The sequence below is a fragment of the Aotus nancymaae genome, unplaced genomic scaffold (assembly GCF_030222135.1).
Source record: "Aotus nancymaae isolate 86718 unplaced genomic scaffold, 86718_ANA_hifiasm-v0.15.2.pri h1tg000031l, whole genome shotgun sequence".
NCBI classification, from domain to species: Eukaryota; Metazoa; Chordata; class Mammalia; order Primates; family Aotidae; genus Aotus; species Aotus nancymaae.
Window position 1 is genome coordinate 2,996,479 of NW_026988444.1, and position 26,629 is coordinate 3,023,107.

A 26,629-nucleotide genomic window follows, 5' to 3' on the forward strand; every position below is an offset into this window, starting at 1 on the left:
TTCTTAGGGACCATACAGAGCTGAAGGCTTGTTTTTTGTCACTGTGACAATTAAATCCTATTACTTCTTGACTTATTATACATGCACTGAGTGTGTGTGTAATTGGCCATTTATAGTGATAAAATGCCGAGGTGAAACACTGTCGCTGAGATGTGAAGCGACCCTGTCCTTGTCACTGTCCTTGCAGTGCCAAAAGCAGATCTGTAGTGATTTTGCCCAAAAAGCTGTGCTTCAAATGTAAGGCCCGTGTGAATGCTTCCTTGCCGTTTGGACCTTCTCCTGAGACTTAGCCTCAGTGGTGCTGTCATAACCTCCTCAGGACCCTCCAACACCACTCACCCCAGAAGAGGGAAGATTTATGAACCCAAAATATAATAAATGCAAAGCTCAGTTAACAAAGTCTGTAGACAAGGCACAGACATCACAGCTGTTGAGCAGGCCCAGGAGAAGCTTGAGTCCTTGAAACCAGTGAAGAAAATGCTGTTTCAAGGATGGGGTTGGGGAGTAACCAAGGGAGGAGAAAACTCAGACTTAGAAGCATAGAGGATGTCGGTGACTTTGATAGGAGAACTTTTGATGGAAACGTTGAGGGCAAAACCTGATTAAGATGGGTTCAAGAGAGAATAGAGGAGAGAGACACAGAATCCCAAACTCCTGTCAAAATGCATCATTTTCAAAGCCACGCCCTCCGGAAATTCTAGGAAGTATGTTGTGTGCACTTACATTTTCCTGGGAAAAGGATGTTAACTTTCTTCAGATTCTCAGAGGGTCTCCTGACCCTAGAGCGTTGAAAACAATTGCAACGTGAATGAGCATTATGATGCTGTGTTAGCATTCGTTTCATTTTCAATGATTTTTAACCAGAAATGAGTTATGTCTTTCTGCTGGACACCATTCTTTGCCAAGATATCAAGTATATTTGTTTTAAGAGCTGAAATTTCACATAGGAGGTTCACCATCAGGACACTAAATAAGAGGGGTAAAAATGGATGGGATTTTCGTTTTGGGCCACGTGACAATTTCCCATCATGTACCTGATCCGAAGAAATAGATTCCTCAGAACTTAAGAACTTGGATTCTGGAGGTGAGAGTCGGACCTCCTAATGTTTATAGGCACCAAACAAGCCCAGAGCGGTAAAGAGGTCTGCGTGGGGTCACAGTGCTTAGGAACAAGGCCAGTGCCTGCTGCTCAGGTGCACTGGGCGCCCTGGGCTCTGCGCCTGCTTCTCTGTGCCACGGAGCAGGGCACTCCCTGGAATGAAGACTCGCATTTCGCTCTATTTCTATCCAGAGTTGATTTCTACTGTTTTTATGTATTTTAATATTATGAACTTTTTACATTGTTGAGTTATGACATCATATCTTTTATGTATTGACTCTGAAAACACAGGCCTTTTCATTTAACTGGCAAAGATGAAAAACCCTAAAAAATGTGGGGAGGTGACTTACACTGTCCTGACATTTGTATGGATGGCGCCCCAGAAAAATCTAGATTTGGGATATCAAAAGTTTTTAATTTTCCTTTTTGAAAAAAATTGATGATGATGCATCTGTTAACCTTTTCCTCTATATAACTAAAATATATTATGTAGAGGAGGAAATGAGTTTACCAAACTGTTTCAGACTTCATGAATTACAGCAACCTTTGCCATGGAAGTATATTTAATGCTACTGGATTCTGTGGTAGCTACCGTTCTGACATCGTTCTTTTTGTAAATACACATGAGATCCTAGAGATTATGGAAAAATGCATTTTTGCTAAGATTTTAAAGATTGCTTGTATTTGTGTTTCACTGAGCTTTTTAAATTGACTTTTAGCAACTCTCTTTTCTGTTGTTTTTCTCTGCCATCTTTATTCTGACAGTCGCAGCCCGACTTGGAGTATGGGGGTCCCTACGCCTGGGTGAGATGGTCGGATACACTTTGCTGTGTGAGCTTAACTGTGTGGTGTGACAGATCATAACCTGTGGTTTTTCCACTAATCTCATGGGTGCTTTTCTAAAAAGCCAAGGACATCTTTGTCTACCAGTTTTTGCCTGGGGCCTATGAAGTCAGGAGGGCAGGCTCCCCCTACGGAGTGAGCAGTCTTCCTCCTGGGGGTGCAGCCCTGATCCTGGTGGGAGGGAGGAACCCAGGCATCCATGCATGAACACTCCCTCACCAGATGGCCTTTGCGCACCAGCTGTTTGCCACGCCTTGTGTTAGCAGCTGTGCATACCAAGATGCAAAAGATAGTGTCTGCCTTCAAGGAACTCAAATCAGATCAAGAATTCCCAAAGCCTCTAAATTTCCTTTAAAAGATTAAATGCAAACTCATTTTACCTAATGAAAAATCCATTATTTTCCAATCTGTATCCATTCAAATTGAATGTACAATCTGACATTTTGGCCAGAAGTACAATCTGACATTTTGCCCATTTTGGACATTTCTTTGAGAAAGATCCCACTTCCAGTAACAAACACTAAGGCTTTAGACTTAAACTCAGAATTACTGTTATATCTCTCTGGCAGTTTCTGTGCCTTATGCTTTCTAAAATTCTGTCAACGTTACACTTCAAGGAAGAAAAAATTCTCCCCAGAAAAGCACAGCTCAGCATTAAAGTGACTTGATATTAAAGTTATTATGGTACATTATATACTATTTCTCCAGAAGGACTTTACCTAAAAGCATTTGTGCTTCATTTATTCCAGTGCATTTCACAATTATTTCGTAACTTCCTGTTTTGGAAACGTATTTTTGTGTTTGCAATGATAATGAGTAAATTGGAGCATACATCTGCATAGCGTGTTTGGTGCCCTGAGCCTCCTGTGGGGCCGCCGTTCTCCTCTTAGCAGATAGAGCAGAGGCTGGAGTGAGTAGCTCGGGGTCAGGACAGGAGAAAGAAAGACAGGTGATTAGATTCAGAACGTGCTCTTCACTGTGTCTGTTACTTACCAGCTCTTCAAGTCGCTCTGGTCAGTGAGAGCATTTCTGTGGCACTGCAACTCCAGCACCTCTCCTGTTCTTTAAGGAATCCAATGTATTAGCAACATATCTCTAGATTATTACTCTTTTATATTAAATTCAAAGTACATTTTGTTTAAGAGCTAGCCCCCAGTATGATGAATGTATATGTTAGCACTGGTCAGGAAGGCATTTTGGATTTTTTTCAGTCTTAATTCTTTTTTAAAATTAAATAGAACGCATCAGGGATTGAACTCAAGAGTTTTGACGTTGCCTTCCTTATCTCTAATGCCCTTTACATGTGCTCTGTGTTTTGACTCATGTAGAAAAGACAGCTAACATTATTAATCCAAAAAGTTGGTAAGGACTTTGCATGGTCCCATGGGAGGATCACAGACGCTTTGATGCCACCGCATGATAGTCATTAGCATTCGGACCAGTCACAAGTTACCGCTTCCATAGGCGTTTACCCTTGTGTCTTATTTATCCTGTATTAGGAAATACTAACTTAGTATGTCTCTTTATTTTGTTCTCTCTTATGGCGGTGTTTCTGGAGAGCTTGTTAAAATGCATGTTCCTGGGCCCTCCCTCTAGGTATCCTGATTCCCTAGGCAGGGGCCCATGCTCGTGAGAAGCATGCCAGGTGGCCGTGAAGCAGGTGGTCTGCAGACTCGCCTCTGAGACCCAGCCTTGGAGCATGGAACCAGCAAAGTGAATGAGCATGTGTACTGTTTAAACCACACATTAGAGGGCTGGGGAAAGAATTCTATAGAGCGAAGCTTGTTGAACCTCAGAGGCCTGACTTAAGATGAAGTTAATATGCTGTCTATAGACATTTTGTTCTAATATTGTTCAGTTAATTGTCAACGCCCCTTACCCTCTTATGCCATGTAAAAATAGCCCCACCCATCTAAATACAACATGAAAAACACCATCCAAGAGGAGAAAGTAAGTGGTGTTTTTTAAGAAGGTCAAAGTACTTTTCACTATGGAGATAGTCAACAAGATCCTATAGATTTTGGAATACATTCTAGGAACATAGCCAAGGAATAGACGCCTATTACAGAATTCCATTACCACAGACCTGCTCATGGAAATTGCTTTGCAGGATTTCCTGCAAAGTAACAGTTTTTCCTGTGTTTTTGGGGAAGGCTCTAAGTGGAAGGGTGACAAATGAGAGGATGCCGTCATGCTTCCAACTTCCCCACCTTCTGCTCTGTGGCTGTAGGCTGAGCTAGAGAAAGCACACAGGATGGGGTTCCTCTACAGCGGGGTGTATTTCATAAGCAGTGGTGGCAAGCTAGAGGGCCTGCTTATGTAATGCATTTCTCTTCCTCATTTACTAGTAAAGTCAAAGTCATCTAAAATTGATCAAGGTTAGCCTTCATTACTATGTTAATCTAGTTTCTGAAGAGATAAGGGATTGAGATCTAAAATTTGCAAGTCCTTGACATGCATTTTCTTGTCAGATAATCTTGTTGGTGAAGACATGAAAGGAAATTAGTCTGAGTAAAACTCTTGCCAATCTCCAAAGATTTTTACTATTAAATTTATTTCAGAAATGTTTTAATGTTACTCAGACTCAAATTTAACGTGGAAGGACTTCACTCCTTTTGTTTCAAAACTTCCAATTGATTTCTTGATTTGTTTTGAGTTGTAGCAAAGATAAATCTATAGTTTTATAGTCAGTGTTTCATGAATCTAGATTTATAATCTATCTGGAAATTCAGGGTTTTTTTATATTTTAATATCATGGCTTCAGAATATGTGCTATACAGCCCCCAGCCCCCAAATAAGGAACCAGGTTGAGCACCTCCCATGTGCCAGGCCCCTTCCATGTGGATTCACGTGTCCACCCAGTAAGCACGTGCTTCATGAGGGCACTGTTCTGGGTGCTTGAGATACTCATGTTCATCTCGTTTAATCCTCACGATGGCTTTGTAATGCATTTATTATTATGCACATTTTCACTGCCGGAAAAGTGGATGTTCAAGTGGATTAAATAATTACTTAAGGTCACATGATGGAGCTTCTGTTTGGAATTTGGACTCATGCCCAGGACCCAGTGGCGTCTCCTTCGATTTTTACCAGTTGTGTAGACTCCTCCTCCTCCTTTTTCTGTCTCGAGAGCTGGTTTTGTCTCTGATGCTTCACAGCTGTTATTTTGAATCAGCGGAGATTTCCTTATAGATGAATTAAGAGAGTTTTAGAAAGCCCATGCTTGGACTTAAGGGAAATTGGGCTGGGAACTGAGAAGAGAGGGAAGATAGGCATACACTTAACAGAATCGTTCTCCTTTATTCTGGAGGACATATTAGGAAATTATTAAATATGTGTTCAGATTTCATTTTGAAAAATAAAGTAGGAAGGCTGGATGAATGAAAAACTACTATAGAGGATATACCTCACAATGAACTTTTCTGTTTAATTAAAGATTGACTAGAAATGATTTCTGAATCTTCTGAATTATGCCCATAGTCTCACAATGTGCCGTAATCTTCAAGGACTCTCCCTGAACCAGGAACTGAAAGCTCATTGACTCAGGCCACATCACTACCCACCAGCCTGGCCTGTGGCTTCTTGCAAGCAGAATGTCCACAGTGCCACCATAAAACCAGAAACAGAGATGAGGAAACGGCCACACCAAGCCCAATGCTCCACCCGTGGAGGGACTTGGTACCTTTAAGACCAAGAGTGACATGTGACCTGAAGTCTGCTGACTTGGGTAGCTTGACTGTGCTGTTCTCTCCTGAGCTGTGGGGTGGACAGGGGACAGGGAGGCAGTCTGGGGCTGCTAGGACTTGTACTATCCTGGGCTGGTCATTATCCGCTCCACCGAGAAAGCTCACCTTATACCTGGCTGGCTTGTCCCTGCTGATTTGTACCTGTGAATTCATTTGGGTACTGATGTCAGTTTTTCTCTTTTCTTCATTGAAACAGACAAATGGTTATGATGGAGAGTTGTATGGATCACAGTCCCTGAACAGAAGATCTGGCAGGGTTAGTATAGCAAATCTGCATGGCTCAAAATTCAAACAGGTTGTTTCAAAGCTTCTAAAACTAAAAACCAATTGCTAAATTTAAATTTAGCTTCTTTGCTGTTTTTAAATGTTATAATGGGTCTTTTTTTTCCTAGCACATGATGGAATGAAAGATAATATTTTTCAACTACCAAACATTCTGAGAATGTTAGCCTTCCAGTGTTCTGATGGTTAGTGTAAGGGATAGATATTGATAAGAATCTCTAAGTTTTAAAAAAAAACTAAAATTAAAGATTAGCTCCTTCGTTATTGCATTGCCCTGGGTGTGTGTATAATGTGTGTATTAAGTGTACTCAGCTTTCAAAGATATTAAATCGATATTTTCGCAGTTCTCACAGCTCTCATTTGTAGTTTTAATGTTTACCTTAAAGGCATGTGTACCAGAGCCTGTGTTTTTCTGGAGAGGAGGAGGAGAAGAAAACAGTGCAGATGCTTGGAAGGTTCACAGTTACGGGGTGGGAGGCAGGAAAGGAGCTGGTGGAAGGAAAGGGTGATGCTGGCGGGGGAGAGAGAGAGGTGCCAGTGCCGGAGCACTGGGGAGGCGGGCAGGGGTTGACAGGGCTTTGGATTTATCAGTGTTCTTACTGCTTCATTTTTTTCTTTCAGTAATATTCCTAATCATGTAAAATAGAATTTATTTTCATTTATCTTAATTATGTTATATGAAGATACCACTATACACTTAAATTATACTTTTGGGCTTCAAATGAGTGACCCCACCCTTACCTCCCTCTCTCTCCCCAACGAAACCAGCCTTTAGCTTTCTGAAACCAGCTGATCAAGTAGTCTTTGCTTTCTCATTCCTATTTACCTATTTAGCATTGCACGTACTTTATTTATTTATTTAGAGATAAGAGTCTTGCTCTGTCACCCAGGCTGGAGTGCAGTGGTGCGATCTCGGCTCACTGCAACCTCTGCCTCCCGGGTTCAAGTGATTCTCCTGCCTCCGCCTCCCAAGTAGCTGGGATTACAGGTGCCCACCATCATGCCCACCTAATTTTTTTGTATTTTTTAGTAGAGATGGGGTTTCACCATGTTGGCCAGGCTGGTCTCAAACTCCTGACCTCAGGTGATCTGCCTGCCTCAGCCTCTCGGAGTGCTGGGATTACAGGTGTGAGCCACTGCACCTAGCTGGATGTGACATTTTAAAAATATACACTCAAGACACGTAAAGTTGGCCTGCAGGGCATTTTCCCTCTGTGGATAAGGGTTCTCAGCTGGATGGGTGGGAGCAGCTGCATCTGCCTTTCTAGCACCCCAGGGCTGAGCTATAGCGCTCAGGTATGCTGGGCTGAAGAAAAACGGAAAATTTTGCAATAAATGGAATTTTACTTACCTAAGAAGTTAAGTAACCAGGATAGTTCAGACTAGGAGGTTACTGACATCGCAGCATGAAACTCAGTAACCACGAATCGTGCTCGAGATGTGAGACTGAAAAATAGTACTAGATACACCCGTGGCATCACCAAGACAGAAACACTGAAACAGAAAATGCAGCGTGGCATCTCTAGTTCTTAAGAACTCTGCTGTACGGTTTGTGTCCTGCTTCTTTAGCTGAACCAGCATTCCTGGGGTCCCGGCATTAGCTCGTTGTGCTGTTTCACGTTTGCCTTTTGAATGGGATGGCGGGTGCTTTTGGAGTCATAAGCAAGTGCTTGTCACTTAAACATGTTTTCTTCTTTGGTGCTCAGAATTCCAGCTACAGCGGTGACAGCAGATTCTCCACGTTGTCGTCATCCAGGGAGGGGAAGCTGGTTGGTTTCCATTTAAATCTTTCACATCCTCTCTTCAGAAACCACAGGTTTTGTAGCATGCAGTCTGTGTGCGTGGATTCAGCTGACTTTTCCCTTTCAGTGTCTATTTGGCAGGTTTTTGTTTGGGGAGCTGTTTTGCTGACGTGAGAGGCAGGAGTTAACATGCGCTCCTCCGCTCGGATGCACTCCCCTGGGCTGCGTTTGACCACACCAGCTTGTATGTGAATTGTGGCATTCAGCTGGCTGCCATGAAAAGACGAGTTTTTGTGTATATTTTCTAATTAGAATTAATCGAAAGGAAAAAAATAAGAAGAATGCTCCTGAACGCTTGAGAGTTTCTGAAAACAGAACTACTTTGAAGCGGATGCAACCTTTGTGGTCGTTTCTTGGGCATGAACTAGACTTGGAATGAAAACCCAGTCCCGTCCAAATCCAGATGTTTACGCAACAGAGTTCCTGCCCACTCTCTACAAACGTGCACCGGTCTTGATAAACATAATTTCTAAGTTGTTGAAGAGCTCTCAAACAGCTAAGGGTCGTGGTGCTTGTTTAGATTCAGACTCACTCAGCCAAATAAGGGGACTAGTTTAGGTAGGAAAATTGAGCAGGCCCTGGAATCACAAAGATAAACAGGGGAGGGAGGCACCCTCCAGGCACTGACTTCTAGAACAGAAGCCACTGCCCCCAGACACCAGTACAGTAGTGAACAGATGAGTAAACAGAGTGAGAGGGAGACACTGGTTTCACCAGGAAATATCACAACAGAGGATGTGAACTGAACCTTAAAAAATAAATAGGAAGGGTCAGGCACCATGGCTCACGCCTGTAATCTCAGCACTTTCAGAGGCCGGGGTGAGCAGATCACCTGAGGTTGGGAGTTTGAGACCAGCAAAACCAACATGGAGAAACCTCATGTCTACTCAAAAAACAAAATTAGCTGGGAGTCGTGGCACATGCCTGTAATCCCAGCTAACTCGGGAGGCTGAGACAGGAGAATCACTTGAACCTGGGAGGCGGAGGTTGTGGTAAGCCAAGATCGCACCATTGTACTCCGCCTGGGTGACGAGAGAAACTCCATCTCAAAATAAATAAATAAATAAATAGGAAGAGCAAATGAAAAGAATAGGAACTAACCAGGTAGAGGCTGGAGGGAAAGCTTTTCAAGGTAAGGAGCCATTTGAGCAGAATAGAGACCGAGCAGAACAGTGAGAACCTGGGAGAAGCTCTGCGCGACTGAGCACAGGGTGCTGCTGTTGGGGACTTTCTGTGGACCTGGTGACTCCAGAAGCAGCTCCCCAGCTGAAATCAGAAAATGAAATCTATGCAGTTCCTCTGCAGTTTCCTTTACCCGCTCCCATGTAGTCGCTGACCTCATCAAAATGCTTCTAGAAGAAATAGCTCAGACCCTTCCCCATCCCTCCCCGCCTTCCAGCCCCTATTTCCATTTCCCTTCGTGGGGGCTCTTTTTCTTGCCAGGGCACATCTTCCTTGCCTCTGTCAGCCCTTGTCCAACCCCTTCGTGCCCAGGGAGGCTGCAAAAGCTGCTGGCAGCTCCATGGCCCCTGCAGCTTGCCAGCTTTCTAAACCCTTCCCATTGACCCCTGGTCTATAATAAATCCCTGCCCCACTGGAAGCTGATGGCCCTTCTGTCCCCCAGTAGGTGAGTTTTGACTCAACATATGATCAGCTGTGAACACCAAAGCATTGGTGGGTTTAACACCTTGAAAAAGGCTTTCTGCATTTTCTTAATCGGGGGAGATTTTGCTGTTGCAGAGAGCACTTGTTCATTAAGAAAACTTTATTTCCTACTCATTTTTGATAAGCTGAGTTACTTGCTCTAAAATAAAGATAGCGATAAAGATCTCATCCTTGGATATGAACTATTAACCCAAGTTCAGTCTGCATCTAACTCACTTCAATCCACTTAAGAAAAATAACCCACATCCAAGGGGCTACACATCAGGATGAGAGCTCACCCATTCAATCAGGGCTGCATTAGACCTCGACCTGCGGCCCTGTGTGCCCATCATTTGCTGCCCAAGAACTCCTGTATTCACCCGCCCACAGAACCTTCCTGGGAATCGTGCTGTGTAGACATCTATTCCTGCCCAATACGTGGCATGTTTAATTTATTTAAATATCACAATGGAAAGGTATCACTGTGGAATGTCATATTGATGACTTCCTAACATCAATTAAAATTTATTTCAGCATTTAATATCAATTAAAATTAATCCTTTTCTTCTGTGTGAAAACTCGAAAGTCCTAATTTGACCCCCTCTCCTAGCTTGTCAGTCGCCTGGCGCAGCCGTCTTACTTCCTTCTGACCCCCGTTCTTTCCCTCCCCGAGAGTGCGTGCTCGTTATGTTTTGCTTGCATGAGGTCATCGTCTCTGAACTCACTGGACAGATGTACCTTTGCGATGCGGTGAGGGTGTGAGCCTCTCTCCCCTCTCTGCTGCCCATTTGCTCTGATTACAGGGACTCTCCAGCTCCAACCTTGGCCTTCCCGGTGGTGGCCTGGCTCCCACGCCCCTGTCTGCCACAAATGGAAACTGGGTCTGTCTCCTTTTCATGCCACTTTGTCCCTCCTTCCTTTTCCTTCTGCGAATCACTGTAATTGCTGATTAAATCTCATGGACACTTCAGCCTCCTCCATACAATGTCACAGAGCAAAGCTTAGCACGTGTTTTAATTGGCTCAACTAGTTTGCTAAGACTTTTCTCAGTCTTTTAGAAACATGCCTGTCAAATAATTTGGAACCTAATATAGAAAAGGAGACTTAAGGAAAAGGAGGGTTTTATTAAATGCATATTTTTGAAAACTGGAGTCCAGCAAATTGGTCTCTTGGGTCACTCCTCCTTTTCCATCAATTGTTCCCCATTTGGGGTTTCATTTGTTTTTTTAAAAAATATTTTTTCTCTTGTAAATGTGTCCAGGAAGCAATTTGGAAGGTTTTTGTACATAATCTGCCTCCTTGGTCTCTGAGAAGTGGACAGAACAGTGTTATTTCTCTGGCTCGGTGTCCCCGCTACTTCCTGTTTTTACAAGGTTGGATCAGGTCTGGCCCTGGGGTTTTTGGCCTATGAAATACAGGTATCGAATCTTGCTCTAATCCCAGGAAGTCGGTGTCAGGGGTGAAAGTCCAGGTCCTATTTGGAGGTTGAACTGTCCTCTCCCTTGCATGTTGGCTGGAGCTGCTGAGTGATCACTGCCTGGCTGTGCACCTTGCCTGACTTTTTCAGGTGTGCCCTGTAAGTGAGTCCAGAATCTGTTCCATGGTGCAGTCTCTGCACACTGTGAGCTGCCTTTGTGTCCCAGCCTGTCCCCTCACCAGCACTGCCTCGCCCTGATGTGAGTGCTAGGCAGGATTCTCCTTTGACAGGGCTAGATAGCTGGTGCCTCCCAGCTGAGGCAGCCTTGCGGCTACTCCCTGTGTCTTGAAGACTGTCACTGGGCCCCTCGGATAGAAATAAACACGCTTCCTCCCCGTCTTCACGTGTGGACGTTTACATATTGAACACTGCCAAGTGTGTCATTAACCTTGGATTCTGAGCTGTGGGTTTTGTTGCTGTTGGTGTGTTGACCTTGTCACCATTCTGTCTCATCCCCCAACCCTTCTTCCAGGCATGCCTGAAAAGACTAGAAATGACCAGATTTCAAAGATGCTGGGAAGTTTACTGTTTTAAAGTCAAAAATCATCTCATTTGTCCTTCTTGTAAACGTTGGATTTCCATCTATCAAATTTACAGAAAACACGGGGCCTCGATCAGTTGGCTTTTTCTGTCTAACTGCTGTCCGGCGGTTGGCTGTGGTGATAGCTGACACTATCATGAGGGCCTTTCGCTATTATTTGTTGCTGTTTTTTCAAGGCTTTGAAAACCTGCCGTTTGCTTTCATCCTCCAGCCCTCCTGTCTGTACAGCGCTGCCCGGCCTTCCGGGAGTTACTGGGTGCGTGCACTACCCACCCCGCTGCCCCACGCCCCCTCCCACTGTGCATGCACCGCCCCCTGCCCCAGAGCTGTGGAAGTGCCTGTTTGCAGCCCTGGGGGAAGGTGCACCTTCACGTGGAGCTTACATGTGCCCGTGGGGATTGTCTGTCCCCTTTGCCCAGATCTGGGTTTTCTCCCCCTCACCCCCGACTGCTGACCGTAGCTGCCAACCTTCTCCATCTCCAGGAAGCCTTGTGTCTGCTGGGATTGTTAGGCAGGCATGGAACAACAGCAGTGTTTCCTTTACCTGTTGGCAGAAAGAAAGGTGGCTTTTTAATGCTTTGGTAACCTGGACAGATGCTAATCCATGTTACTGTGTTACTTTGGAAATTTCCAGTTTTAAATATAAGTACTTATGCTATGTAAGAAACTTAAATAATCAAAGTAGCTATATTGTCTTGTCAATAACTTTTTTTTTTGGAGACAGAGTCTCCCTCTGTTGCACAGGCTGGAGTGCAGTGGCATGATCTCGGCTCACTGCAACCTCCGCCTCCCAGGTTCAAGTGATTCTCCTGCCTCAGCCTCCCAAGTAGCTGGGATTACAGGTGTGCACTACCATGCCTGGCTAATTTTTTTATTTTTAGTAGAGACAGGTTTCACCATGTTGGCCAGGCTGGTCTCAAACTCCTGACCTCAGGTGATCCACCTGCCTCGGCTTCCCAAAGTGCTGGGATTACAAGTGTGGGCCACTACACCCGGCCATTAATAACTTTCTGAATTTCCATCAGACTGCATACTTATGAATTAGATACATTAATAAATGACTGAGGAAACCAGTATGTCCTCAAGGGAAAATAGGGAGAAAAAAGATCCTTTACACCGAGCAAAGTCTGACATCGCCATTTGTGGCATTGTAAGCTCCTGTTGACCCACGCTGATTAACTAAGTAGCATTTTTCCAGTTAAGCAGTTATTCTTCCTTCTACTTACTAACTTTTAAAGGGTTATAAAATATTTAGCATTAAAACTGTAATTAACATAATTTGATACTTTATTCCAAAGTCACTTCACATCAAAGTAATTTTCTGAGCATCAAGTTTGAGAATGCCATGACAAAACTGAGGATGTTAGACTTATCTGCTCATTTTAATCTGGATTAACACGTGTTTACTTAGCATGGGGTGCTTTTCAGAACAATAGATTGGTCTATCGGAGATTACACTGCACGCCACTTGGTATTGACTAAAACCTCTCTCTCCTGATTCCTGCACTTGCCGCGCTCCGCAGCCCTTTGAGGAGCTGGAAAGGTGGTTCTGAGCCTCCCCTGCATGTTTTCAGGCCACGTTCTGGCACGTGTCAGTTTTTCACAGCTTACATTTTCAGTGCTGCCTGGGCACTCCTGGCGAAGGGAAGAGCGCCCCATCCTGACAGTCCCTTTTGGTTGCAGGCGTCTGTGTTGGATGAAGGCGGCCTCGGTGGGGCTCGAGGGGGCGGCGCCTGCGGCTCCCGTGCTGTAAGGCGCTTTCGGTGATACCCCCTTTCCCCGCTGCCTGCTGCATGGCCTGGGGATGCGCGCTGGGCAGGGTCCCGCTGTGGGGGGTGACTGGCCGTCCTCAGGAGGAAGCACCGCTTCACTGGGTTCACCGCCGCTTTCCATGTAATGAAGGTCAGGAATAACGTGAATCGCGAAACCTCCGGTTGTTAGTTTCATGTCCGTACTCATCAGGGGGACTAACCTGCGTTGACTTTCACCTGCCCTCTTTGCAGCACGCCAACAACACTAACAGGTCGTGAAATGGTCTTCAATTAATGAAAGGAGAAAAGGGCAGTTTGACAGGCCACACCTCACTTTCGTCTCTGAATAATTGAGGAAGAGGAACAAATTTTGAAACTTAAAATGTCACACATATTTAACTCCCTGTTTTTATTTTGCTGTCTTTCTACCCTTCTTCAGTTTGAAATAATGATAGACTCAGCTATGAGAGTAAAGGTGTAGCAGGTGCACAATAGACATTTGTGAATGAACGAATGAGGAAAGCAACAAGGTGGGAAAATGAGATGGAGTCCGTGGATGTGCCTGTCCCAGGGACCTGTGGGATGGAGCGTTCAGCGCTGCCTGGCGGGGGATGCGTCTGTATTCAGAGGCTCCTCCCCAGTCCTATAAAAATGCCTTCAAGCCCTCCAGGAAATTGAATGATTTACTAAGAAATACTTGAAATGCTTTTATAATTTTGCTTTTGAAGTTAATCAGCTACTCACTTGGCTAAATCTAGTTTTATGGCTCACTCCGCTTTTGTCCAGACGTCATGAATATTCATGAATTCTTAAGATGTAAGCCAGTCTCACCTACAGTTTTCTTTAAAATGTCATTTATAAATATTAAATCTAATAGTTGACATGGCATTAGTTTTTGTCGACAACTAATTATGCATTTATCAATTTTCACATTATGTAAGTTTTCAGTATTTTGCAGCCCACTGGATTACATATTCTTCCTGGTTTGTAAACATTTTCGTAGGCCATTAGAAAGCTCATAAACCATGCATGAAGACTGAAATAGCCCTGCCTATGATGTGATGGATAACGCACAACTAAATAATTTTCTTTTCTCAGAAAAGAGGGGGCATACTAATTCTTTAAATTTTCCCCAAGCACCAGGTGGCTTTCTGGTGGCCTCAGCAGAGATTGTAAGATCTGGCAGGACAGAGGCTCCTCATGTCTCTAGATGCCACTGTGTCACCTTTGAGATGGCTTTGGGGTCATCAGCCCTGGATCCTTGGCCCTCATTGCTCTTTGGCGAACAGAGATTTCTGTGCTTTTAGCCCCCGCAGGAATTGCCCGGAAGTGATGGCCTGAGAGAGTTAAGAAAACAGAAGGTCATCTTGGCAGCACAGCTGCCTAAATGGGCAGCAAATTAGCATCGTGAGGAGGAGGGAAGGGATGAGGAAGTTCCTGAGCTCCCAGCCTCTCCCGTGCTTTGGTGGAACCCTCACAGTTCCCCTGCAAGTGGATACTCCATTCCTTATGTTTACAGGCGGGACTCGGGAGAGAGCACCCCAGCTCTCAGTCCAGCGTGTAGGGAGGTTGCAGCCCAGGACAGTGTCCAGAGCAGCCCCAGCACCCAGGCCTGAGGTCGCAGCCCCATGTGGCCATGACCTCAGGGTCCAGGCTGCCCCCAGGACTGCACAGCCAGCCCTGGTCCCGCTATGGAGGACTTGCCGTGCCCCTGGAGGACCAGGAATTGCCCCCGCGCAGCCCCTGAGTATGAGGTGACTTTCTTCAGTGTTGTGACACAGCTGGGACATAGTCATCACCAGCAGCGTCATCTCATCCAAGAGCCGAGGAAGTTGTTTCTGGCAGAAAGTGAAAATAGAGAAGAAGCCGAACACACCCTCCCTTTCTTAGTCTCAGCTCCTCTGTGGGGTCCATGTCCTTACTGTCATGTCACAGACGACAGACTAAGGAATTTCCACAACCCCAGGGCCAATGAGAGACGGAGCCGCGATTCAGACTTAAAGCTTTCTGACTTAAATTAGCTGCACGTTAGCCACAGAACCCTAAACATAAGGTGCACGTGGACCATGGCGATACAGGCTTTGACATTATTCTTTTCTGCATGATGAGGTGGCGTTGGAGGGTTTGTGAGCTGTTTTTGCCTAGGGAACCTTGGATGGGCAGTAAGCTCTATTCACAAGAATTCGCTGTGTGTTTGTAGCGTAAAGCAGGCATGAGTGGCATAGAATGGAGTCGGGTTTGTCTTCAGGATGAGGTTTTCCTCTCTCTCACATCAGTCAACCCTCAGGCAAAGTCCTTCTGCTTTTCAGTGCTGACATCAAGTGTTTTCCTTTATTTTCAACAGTAAAGCCAAAAAGTGAGGCTAGTAATACTGGTGATTTTCTTATATAACTCGAATGTGGCATTGATGCTGTACGTGTGGTGTATACACAGCAGTATTATCTGTATATCTTAAATGACGTCTTACACCTGAGTGTAAGTATATAGTAAACATTTATCAAAGAAAATAGAGGTAAGATGGGTCTGGGGAACTTGCCCATCTTGTAAAATATTTAATGCCTTCAGTTGACACGTGATGGTTATTTTAGTCCACAGTTGAAATCATTCATTCATTCAACAAGTATTTCTTGAGTTTGCCAGGCCTCACCTGGTCACTAGCCCTGGTGAGGAAGCAAACTAAGAGATGGTGTTTGAGATGAGATCAGGAGCAGCCCTGAAGATCTGGGCTTCCTTTTAATTCGCAAGCCAGGCACTCCCCCCAGGTCCCCAGCAGAGTGGTCTGTGCCCGGCACAGTCCAGGGTGTCCAGAGGCTGGAGTGGAGGGGCCGTCACCAGTGGCGGGGCTCTCTGCAGGGTGCTGCGTGGGTCTTTCTTGAAGATGCTCCTCGGGACGCGTTGGGATCCTAAATAGTGTTCAAATCCTGCTCCTGCCCCACCATGCCTTGCTCAAGAAGAATATGAGAATGTTTGTGATGACACGAAAATGTACCTAAGACTAGCAAATATGAGTACAAATCAAAGTCCAGAGGCCGTAGCTTCCAGGTAATCCAGCTGCTGGTGTTCTCCTTCACCAGAAGTGAGAAAGTTCAGATAAACGGATAGACAGATGTGTACATAGCAACCACCCAGGTAGAAGGTAATCTGGCCACTTAAAAAGCCGTTCATGATTTCGTATTAACCCTACGTCTCATTTTGCTTCCACTTGGAAAGATAGTGGAGAAGCAAAACTGTTCCCACGCTGAAGCGCCGAGCGCCCCGTCCGAGTCTTCCGCTTCTGTGCCGGAAGGCAGCTTAAATCCATATCCACCAGGTGGCTTTCTGTGTCTGCACTAGGTGTGACTGCACACCCGATTGAATGGGTGCTTTGTGTGATTTTCTTCTTCCTGACTCTGAGAAATTCTGTGTTCCTCTGATAATGTGATTGATTTTTTTATTCTCAGCAGGCATTGATTTGAGTACGTGTTTGCTGTCTAACCCTAACTCTCTTTGCCTTGCCGTGCGTGGCTAACCCCCGCCGCTCACTGCAGCATGCTTTCTGTCGGGCTCTATTCTCCTTACTCCTCTGCTGACCCTGTTCCTTTGTTTCTGGCTGCGTGTCCTGGCGGCGGCCGTGTGGGCAGCCCTCGGAGTACAGCGGCCACCTCAACTCCAGCTCCCGCGCCTCCTCCAGGGCCAGCTCGGCGCGGGCCAGCCCTGTGGTAAGTCGGCCTCTTGGCCTTGCTCCTGCTCAGCATCACCCTCCCTCCCCCTTCCCTTCACCATCCTCTTCCAATGTCTCCAAATTTAGAATATTACTCTGAGGTGATATTATTAGGAGTACATTGCTCAACTTTTCAAGGCCATAAAAGAAATTGTTAGCAGCACTTAGAGATGGGAATCTTAGAGAAGGGAAACTTTATACAGTGGGAGAAAAAATAGAGCCCTGTGCACGGATGTGCGGGGTTTATGTGATTTAAAGACGTGAAGTATTGACTGTCCATGTTTTGCCTGAAGTGTTATCTGTGATCAGACCCAGACAGTGTTTAAGGTAAAATATGCCCTGTAGCTGCCGGGACGCTCCCTGTTCTGCCCCAATCATCCGTTACCCTGCTGGTTCTCAGATCCCTCGAAACGTGCAGATTTACAGCCCTGCATCCTGTTTGTCACCCAGCATGGCCCAAGTTTTGTTTCGGAAAATAAGGGCCCTGTGAGATCACCCCCAGCTCGTGAGGCTCATATGTATTTTTCCCAGGGTTGTTGGAATTTTAGACACAGTTTTACCCGATCTGATGCTTTAAGGTGACTATCACTCTTTTAAAGGAAGATTTTGTAGGACAGTTTTGACCTGGGGGGTGTGGAAATGGAGGAGGGGAGGTGGGCATGTGGCTGGGGAAGGGGCTCCAGGCTGCATGACCAGACCAGGGTTCCCACCCTCAGGAGCCAGCAGGAAATCTGGGGAGAAAAAGCAAAGATGGGCGAGGCTTCTCTGCCTCCACTCATATCAAAATGTCCAGCCTGGGCTGGGCATGGTGACTCACACCCGTCATCCCAGCTACTCAGGAGGCTGAGGCAGGAGAATCACTTGAATCTGGGAGGCGGAGGTGGCAGCGAGCTGAGATCGCACAACTACACTCCAGCCTGGGTGACAAGACTCTGACTCAATTGACAGAGAATGTTGTAGCTTTACTTTCAGTGAACCTCAGACCCCCTTAGTACCCTCCGCCTTGTGTGATTCAAGTGAGACACAGCAACTGGATTTTGTTAAATACGGTCTTTATTCAAGCCTATGACAAAGTCACAGGGCTCCGCATAGCCCCTTAGAGATCGAAATGATACAGATTTCTTTGTCATATGAAATTGAAGACATTGAAATAATACAGATTTCTTCGTCAATTTACTCTCAGGTTTAGTAGATGATCATAAACAGAAAGATGTGGGTTCCGCCTTCCTGGGCATCCTGGGGCCTGATGGGGGGCAGGTGATCTCCTTGTATCTGCTCTTCCTTCCCTGAATCAATTGCTCAGCTAACAAAGGTCAGTTGCTCATGGGGCGGTTGGCACACTTAGGGAATGAAGGTCAGAATGCCACAGTGAGGAACAGGGCTGTCCTCCATCTCATCCTGGGTGCCTCATCATGGCTGGGGACCCCACAGCTGATGAAACCTCCTGTATGTGGTTCTTAGAATGCAGAGAGGTCTCTGTAGAGTGCAGGGCAGTTCCCTAGGGGACGTGGTTACAGTATTCCTTGATCGATCACGTCCAGGATAGAAGGACGGCGAGCACAGGCAGCATCCCTGGTATCTGAAGGGAGCCTGGGAGACAGAACTAAGCTGGCTTGTTTCCATACTTTCCAAAACTCATGGTCCTCTTACACTGAATCGACTCCATTTCTGTTTTCCTTCTTGGGACACTTGCACCATTGCTGTGTATTTCGGACCTCCTGGTACAACGGAAAGTGTTGGTGGATGTGTTTGGCTTTGTTGATGGGAAGAAGCCACGAGGGCCTGGATGGGACCCCCCGATCCTTCCTCCTGGGGCCTGGGGTGAGCATGGGGGCAAAGGCAAATGACCCTCCAGTCTGGCCTTCCTCAGGGTCACATGGAGCAGGAAGTGCTTTAAGGCAAGGTGTTTCAGAACCCAGGTTCAAATGTCACAGCTCTCATTCCTGGCTTGGGACATCTAGCTGGCACATAAGCTTTCTGTGCTTCCCCTGGAAAGAGGGGTCATGACACCCTTATATAGCAAAAACAGGCCAGGCGCGGCAGCTCACACCTGTAACCCTGGCACTTTGGGAGTCCGAGGAGGGCGGATCATGAGGAGTTTGAGACTAGCCTGACCAACATAGCGAAACCCCATCTCTACTAAAAATATAAAAATCAGCCAGGTATGGTGGTGCACACCTGTAATCCCAGTTACTCAGGAGGCTGAGGCAGGAGACTCTCTTGAACCTGCGAGGCAGAGCTTGCAGCGAGCCAAGATCATGCCATTGTACTCCAGCCTGGACAACACAGTGAGACTGTCTCAAAAAAAAAAACAAAAAGCGAAAACAACCAAACAGGAAGAGGCCCAGTTACATTGTTTCTCCGAGGCTGGGGTTAGCCAGGGATGGGTTACAGTTGTTCTAGCGAGCAGCTCATGGAAAATGCTCCCAGGCCCGGGACTTCATCAGGAACACGTATCCAGGGCCAGTTTGAGTGAGGACAGAGGACAAGGAAAATGTGAAGTCGGGCAGGGGCAGCCCTGCAGGCTCTACAGGAAGTCCCGCCCTGCGTTTGGGGATGCAGGTGTACAGGTGAACTTGTCACACCTGTCAGAGGGGAGGGAGGGCTGGTGTCCCCTGAGGGGTGGCAGGAGGGCAGTGGTAACCAGGATGAAGGAAGTGACCGCTTGTCCCACTTCAAGAAAATAAAATGCTTGTGTCCAGAGACCACCACCAGGGTCAAGACCTAAAGTTTTTTCTACTCACTTGGTCCTCCCAGGGTCCTTGGGAAAGCAGGGAGGATATCGGCCCCATCTCAGAGGGACACAGAATACTGTTCACCTCATTCTCATCTTCTCCCATGCTATGGATGAGCTGTGTTTTCTTCCTCTCCAGCATGGCTGGGATCTTCTCCTTGAGGAAGTTATGTTTCACTCATTCATTCAGTGTTTACTGAGTGCCTAGAATGTTCCAGAAACAGGGCCCTTGTATGAGCCGACAGAGACCCGCCCCAGCCCTCATGGGACGCACAGACAGGGGCAGACAGATGCTCATCAGGTGATCACACATGGTGTGAAGCCCAGCAGCGTGGGTGTGCGGGGAGGCAAAGGTGCCTCGAGAGCTGGAATCCGGAGGTTTCACGGCCCAGACTTGGGCCACACCCAAGCAGAGCAACTCTACCTGGTGAAGCTGACAGGTCCAGGTCATCCAGGCCCTGGAATCCCACTGGGAACCTGGCAAAGCCACCACGTTTCTGAAATATCCAACAGGAATATCCCAAGGAAAAACCGGGTCCATATCTTACCTTGTGTATTCAGAGAAAACAGGAGCGATGAACTCAGATCTCTGCCCATTTGAACTAGAAAATAACACTGTTTTGACTCATGGTTTTTGTCACACAAAGAGGCAGGGGCAGGGACCAGGTGGAAAAACAGGTCTTGAATTATAAACACCAGAGTTCAAAGATAAGTCATTCAGGCTAAAGTAAATATTATTGGATTTAAAACCAAAAACTGTCACTCTAATGGTAGATTCTGCTATCATTGAAATCTGAAGGAAAATGACCCTTAAAATGGGTGTTTTCTGAGCAGTGTTTGCTGTTAGTTTGTGTCTGGAGAGGGACCTCGCAAGGATGTGGGTTCAGTGATCCTGTTTTCCACCCGGGTCTGGTATTGCCTGGCTGGGCGCTGGGGACAGCTTCCTTTTTGTACCTGGGCCCTTGAATAGGGTCCCTCTGGGTCCGTGAACAGGTCCACATACTCTGTCTCTAGGAACCATGGAACACCAGGCATCGTGTGTACATGCACCTAAGTAGTCAGCTCCTTTAGACACAATGTTAGAAGGTTGAATTAATCAAATATTTAATGTGCTCCCTGAAGCATTTGTTTTCGAAAGGAAAATTGACATAAACTAATTCCGCAGACATGTTTTAGAAGTGACTATTTCCAGATTTTCAACGACGTCTTTGTATATACTCAGCTGTGACTATAAAATACGACACAAATACTTTATAAACCTGTTCGTTGAAGTTTCACCCTGACCTGCAATGTTTAGTACTGCTTGGAATAGGAGAGTCATGACGCTGACAGGCTGCTCTGTATGCGGTGGCATGGCCCTTCCCGTGCCGGAGGCCGCTGTCTGCAGCGTTCGGTGCTTGGCCGTCCTGGGCTGGGGTTGGCGGGCAGAGCAGCCTGCACCGCCTGCGGCTACTGTGCCCTCTGATCCCGCTCTGCACCATGCCCACCTCCTCCAGGCCTCCACACCAGGCCATGCAGTGGCCATGACAGTGTTTAAAATCCTGGCATGTGTTCCATTTCTTCGTCATTTTAGAGAGGAAGTGTGTGCTTTATGTTGAGATGAAACACACCATCTGATTCCTTACCCAACTCTGCGAGGGCTTAGGAAAGGGGGCTTGGTTAAGGTGGGCTCCATTGCCCGCGGCGTCTGTCTGGGCCTGGCCCCTGCAGCGGCGACACACCGCCATCTGGTGGACGCCAGTGGAGCCGCGTCGCTCTCCACCGGCCTGCACTGCCTTCCTGTGTTTCAGGAAATTTTGCTGGCAAATCCCTTTTCATTCTGATGACACACAAAATGAAATTTATTATGTAAAATAGAGATAGATTATGTAAAATAGAGATAGGTTGCACGTACATTTGCAATCGGCTTTCATCAAGAGCTTAATTTTTCATTTTCTTCTACATGGTCTCTAAAATATGCCCTGATTTTCTTTTGAGTCTGTTATGTTCTTCAGAGCAAGGACTTTTTAAAAAAAAATGATAGAAACAGCAAACTATGGCTTTTGGGAGTTTTTTCCAAATTATAAAAACAATAGATGTATACGGTTACAAGTAAAACCATGCAGGACAAAGATGTAGTAAAGCCCTGCCCCCCAAAATCAAGGTTTATGGGCCCAGTGTGTATTCTTTCTCAGCTGTCTTGCAAGAAATATCAAAAAGAAAAAAAGACTTGGTGGGCCCTTTTATGGACACAGCTTTCTTTGTAGATAGATGAACGCATACCTGGGGCTTCGTTTATTTGTACACAATATTGATCCATTGCTGACCAGCGGCCAGAAAACATACATTTTACACCATGGAGCCAAAATGTCACTGGCTTTTCAGTGGTTACTTGCTCACTGGAACCTCCACCTCCTGGGTCCTAGTTCAAGCAATTCTCCTACCTCAGCCTCCCAAGTAACTGGGATTACAGGCACAAGCCACCATGCCCAGCTAATTTTTCTATTTTTTAGTAGAGACGAGATTTCACCATATTGGCCATTCTGGTCTTGAACCCCTGACCTCGTGATCTGCCCACCTCAGCCTCCCAAAGTGCTGGGATTACAGGCATAAGCCACCACGCCCAGCCTAAACTGGATTTTCATATCCCATCAAGAGTTAAACTATCCTCTTTATTTTCATCTTATTATTTGTTCTGCAAACTAACTTATTCTAAGGAATAAAGGCTTTGGGCCCAGGAGATTTAATGAATTGATTCTCCAGCAAACTAAGTGCTAGATAGTTCACATTTCCTTGTTATTTGAAATTTTATTTTATTTTATTTTATTTTATTTTATTGAGACAGAGTTATACTCTGTCACCCAGGCTGGACTGCAATGGCACAATCTCAGCTCACTGCAATCTCCGCCTCCTGGGTCAAAGACAGTCATCTGCTTCAGCCTCCTGAGTAGCTGTTATTACAGGCACATGTCACCACACCCAGCTAATATTTATAATTTTAATAGAGACAGGGTTTTGCCATGTTGGCCAGGTTGGTCTTGAACTCCTGACCTCAAGTGATCTGCCTGCCTCGGGCTAAAGTACTGGGATTACAGGCGTGAGCCACCACACCTGGGCCTTGAAATTTAGATTGAAAAATATTTAAGGAATATTTTTATTTCCATATGAAGAGAAGAACCATATTTAAATTGCTTCAATCATCCCCACAACTCAGGACATGGCTGCAGGGCTTCTACGGCTCTGCTAGATGGGATGGTACCCATCTGATCGGAGTCTGTCTTCGTACCCATCTGATCGGAGTCTGTCTTCGTACCCATCTGATCGGAGTCTGTCTTCGTACCCATCTGATCGGAGTCTGTCTTCGTACCCATCTGATCGGAGTCTGTCTTCGTACCCATCTGATCGGAGTCTGTCTTCGTACCCATCTGATCGGAGTCTGTCTTCGTACCCATCTGATCGGAGTCTACCTTCGTACCCATCTGATCGGAGTCTGTCTTCGTACCCATCTGATCGGAGTCTGTCTTCGTACCCATCTGATCGGAGTCTACCTTCGTACCCATCTGATCGGAGTCTGTCTTCGTACCCATCTGATCGGAGTCTACCTTCGTACCCATCTGATCGGAGTCTGTCTTCGTACCCATCTGATCGGAGTCTGTCTTCGTACCCATCTGATCGGAGTCTGTCTTCGTACCCATCTGATCGGAGTCTGTCTTCGTACCCATCTGATCGGAGTCTGCCTTGGTGCCTCTGAATACATAGGCTGATGTGGTATGCACATCTGAAAAAATAACTCTAGATGTGCATTTTTACACATCAGCAAATGCAGGAGACTGGTTAGAGGAGAGTAGAAAGTTTGTTTTGAAGACCCGGATGCGGGGTGGGTGGGTGAGACCATGTGATGGCTTTGGGAGCCGGGCCACAGGGGTTAGCTTGGATCTGTTGAGTAGCAGACCCTTAAACGTGGCCACCCTGTGCTAAGAGCTGGTCTTGGATTTTGCTTTCGTTTGGATTAACCGAGTATTTTGCAGGACTCCATTTGGTCCCCTTAATTGGCTGCCCAGCTGTAACTCCTGTAACTCCTGGTTACGTTGTTTCAGTGGTTGCTCCAGGTGTCCTTGGAGGAGGAGTTGAAGGTGCAAGGAATTTGCAGGAGGGAAGGTGGCGGTTGGTGAACCTTCCTGGTCGGGCTGGATGGTGAGGGCAGGGGCATCTGGCCCAGTATGGACTCGGGCCATAAGGTGGGAAGTGGTCATTTGGAGATCACCATCTCTCTGGCACCCTGACCATAGCACCTCATCCCTGTGCTAAGCTGCTGGTCCCCGGCACCAGCATCTGTGCAGTTCAAGTGTTGGTGAGCCGTGGCCTCAGCAGGGCTCCATCAGGATTTCTCAAGCTTCATTCTGAATTTTCTCTGTGTGAGTTCACGAGGGTGACTGCAGAGTCCCAGGTCACCTCTCAGATCTGCTGAATCAAAGACATGGTCTGCAGTTGCCATGCATGTCTTTGGCTGATTTTCTGGTGATCAAAGTAAAGAAGTTCTGAGCTATGGGAAGCTGGGTTGAAGACATGATAGGGAAAACATGATTAGTTGACAGCTTTTCCCAGAGAGTTTGGAGACAAACTCAGCTTTGGTAACCTTCCCAGTGGGCTTATGATAAGAACCTTCAGTGTGCTAAAAAAAAAAAAAAAAAAAGGAGCATTCCAGGTAGTTAATCTTTGTTTAAACAAGCCCCCTCTCCCCGCAGGAAAAAAAAAAAAAAACAGGAAAGAGAAAACAAGAAACCTGTCTTTTGTTGCATGCTGAGCCAAGAAAGAATTAACAGCACCTCCGGCCTCGGCCGCTTGTCCTGAGACACCCTCATGGTTCAGGGCTCTCTCCAGGGTCTGTTCCTCATGTGCACCCCATTTGTAGTTCTACAGGCTGCTGTGGGTCCCACTGAGACTCCTACCTGAGGACGGAGAAGAGGTGGCCCCAGGGACATCCAAATAGGAGGGGTGTGAAAAGCCAAATTTGGAAGGTCCCACTTTTCAGCTTCTAAATTACAAAGGAAGAGCATGTTTTGTTTGGTTCTGTTTGGTTTTATCATCATTCTTAGCCCTTATCTTCATGTTATCCATTTAACGCTTTATTTTGTCCATTTTCCTCTACAGGTAGAAGAGAGACCAGAAAAAGATTTTACTGAGAAGGTAAGGAATTGTTCATAAACCTAGAGGGTCCCAAAAGTTATGGATGAAATTGATAAGAAAATATGTTGCTTGGTCTTTTTCATAAAGATGTTCCTTAATGAGGGAACAGGACTAGAAGGTGCCCCACCCGACCTGGCATCACTTCCCTGTAGGGAGGCCCCGGGGAGTCCTGTCCAGTGTGTGTTTGACCCTGCAGAGCAGGGGGGCATTTGTGATGGGCCCCACCGTGGAGCTCAGGGTTAATCCAGCCAATCACAGAGCACGGGAGGTGCCTGGAAATGATCCTCTCCTTATAGCTTCCATAGGTCCATGCGGAGTTTCCAATTTGGAGGTGGAATTGTAGTAACAATCCTGTGATATTAGGTTTATATGCAGCTTTGGTTTTGTCTAAAATTGTATCTGTGTTAGTCCGTTCTCACACTGCCATAAAGAATTTCCCTGAGACTGGGTAATTTACAAAGAAAAGAGCTTTCATTGACTCACAGTTCCCCGTGACTGGGGAGACCTCAGCAAAGTCACAATCACAGTGAAAAGGGAAGCAGGCACCTTCTTCACAAGGCGACAGGAGAGAGAATGTGTGAGGGAGGAACTGTCAAACACTTATAAAACCATCAGATCTCCTGAGAACTCACTCACTATCACAGGAACAGCATGGGGGAAACCACCATCATGAGCCAGTCACCTCCCACCAGGTCCCTCCCCGACATGTAGGGATTATGGGGATTACAATTCCACATGAGATTTAGGTGTGGACACAGAGACAACCATACCAGCATCTGATCCTCTCAACGTTCCAGGGGTCTCGTAACATGCCGGGCCTGTCTGCAGCCACGCTGGCCTCTCTGGGTGGGACTTCCTCTCGGAGAGGCAGCGGAGACACCTCCATCTCCATCGACACCGAGGCATCCATCAGGGAAATCAAGGTGAGACACTCTCTTCTTACTCATGACTTGGGAGAACCTTTTGTAAAAATCAGACTTTAGATTTTAAAACAGTGACTTAATTCATAACATTCTGGATCTTTCTTCTTGGTCCTGTCTGCCTCACCTCCCCTAAAATATGGTGTTCTCCTAACATTAAGACCCAGCTCAGATAGTGTCTCCTGCGGGAAGCTGATCCCCCCCGACCCCCCAGCAGGGTGGACGGTGTGCCGGCCCCCCTCGCCCCTCAGCACCTGGGGCGTACCTCAGTGAGAGTCTCACCACATTGTGTTGATGAGCCTGGTCGTCTCTGTGTGGTTGGTCTGTGTAGACATTCGGTCTACGTGTTTGGACACCAGATGGCTCTCCCCACTTTCACACAACCTTCCTGGCTAAGTATCTTCCCCTTCAGTCTAGAACATGCCCTTTCCTTTCTCTTTGTAATATGCCTTTAGTAGACCTCATCTATGTATTTTAATGATTTTTTTCCTCCCACCCTAATGTAGGTATTATTCTCTGCTCTATCCTCGACACCCAGGGCAGTGCCAGGCATTTGGTAGCATTTCGTGTGTGTGAGAGAGAAACAGTGCTATTTGTTAAAGTAACCAGGGACAGTGTGCCTGAAAACCTGAAAACTGGAAGGGAAGCTGAAGTGACTAGACCTTGTGTCCTCCTGGGAGCAGAACCAAGACAGAAGGAGCTGAAAGCAGCCAGAATTGACTCAGTTTCTGAATTTTCTAGTACTTTAAACTAGGTTTAAAAGGGAAACAGTTCCCAATGGGGATGTCTGAGCAGCTGGATGGCCGTTTGCCAGGGAAGACGGAGAGCGATTTAAGCATCCGCCAGAGGTTGGCCAGGGTCACGTTGAAGATGCTTCCAACGCCTTTGCTTTATATGTTTTCAAAACCAGAGGAGCTGTTTCCC

General features: G+C 46.3%; 1 protein-coding gene across 6 annotated transcripts in view; it reads left to right on the forward strand.

The window, feature by feature from the left end:
- The window catches only part of LRRFIP1 (LRR binding FLII interacting protein 1), a 159,734-nt gene that overhangs the window by 102,080 nt on the left and 31,025 nt on the right, over nucleotides 1-26,629 (forward strand). For 4 of the 6 annotated variants that reach the window (XM_012434125.3, XM_021676924.2, XM_012434122.3 and 1 more), the window contains 2 exons: nucleotides 24,750-24,785; nucleotides 25,583-25,708. In XM_012434125.3, the coding sequence (XP_012289548.2) occupies nucleotides 24,750-24,785; nucleotides 25,583-25,708 (162 nt within the window). Of the gene's footprint in view, nucleotides 1-1,864; nucleotides 1,904-5,884; nucleotides 5,945-7,676; nucleotides 7,740-10,219; nucleotides 10,298-11,645; nucleotides 11,691-13,117; nucleotides 13,184-16,805; nucleotides 16,884-24,749; nucleotides 24,786-25,582; nucleotides 25,709-26,629 lie in introns of all 6 variants that reach the window. The other 2 variants (XM_064383392.1, XM_064383393.1) reach the window with 2 other exon arrangements.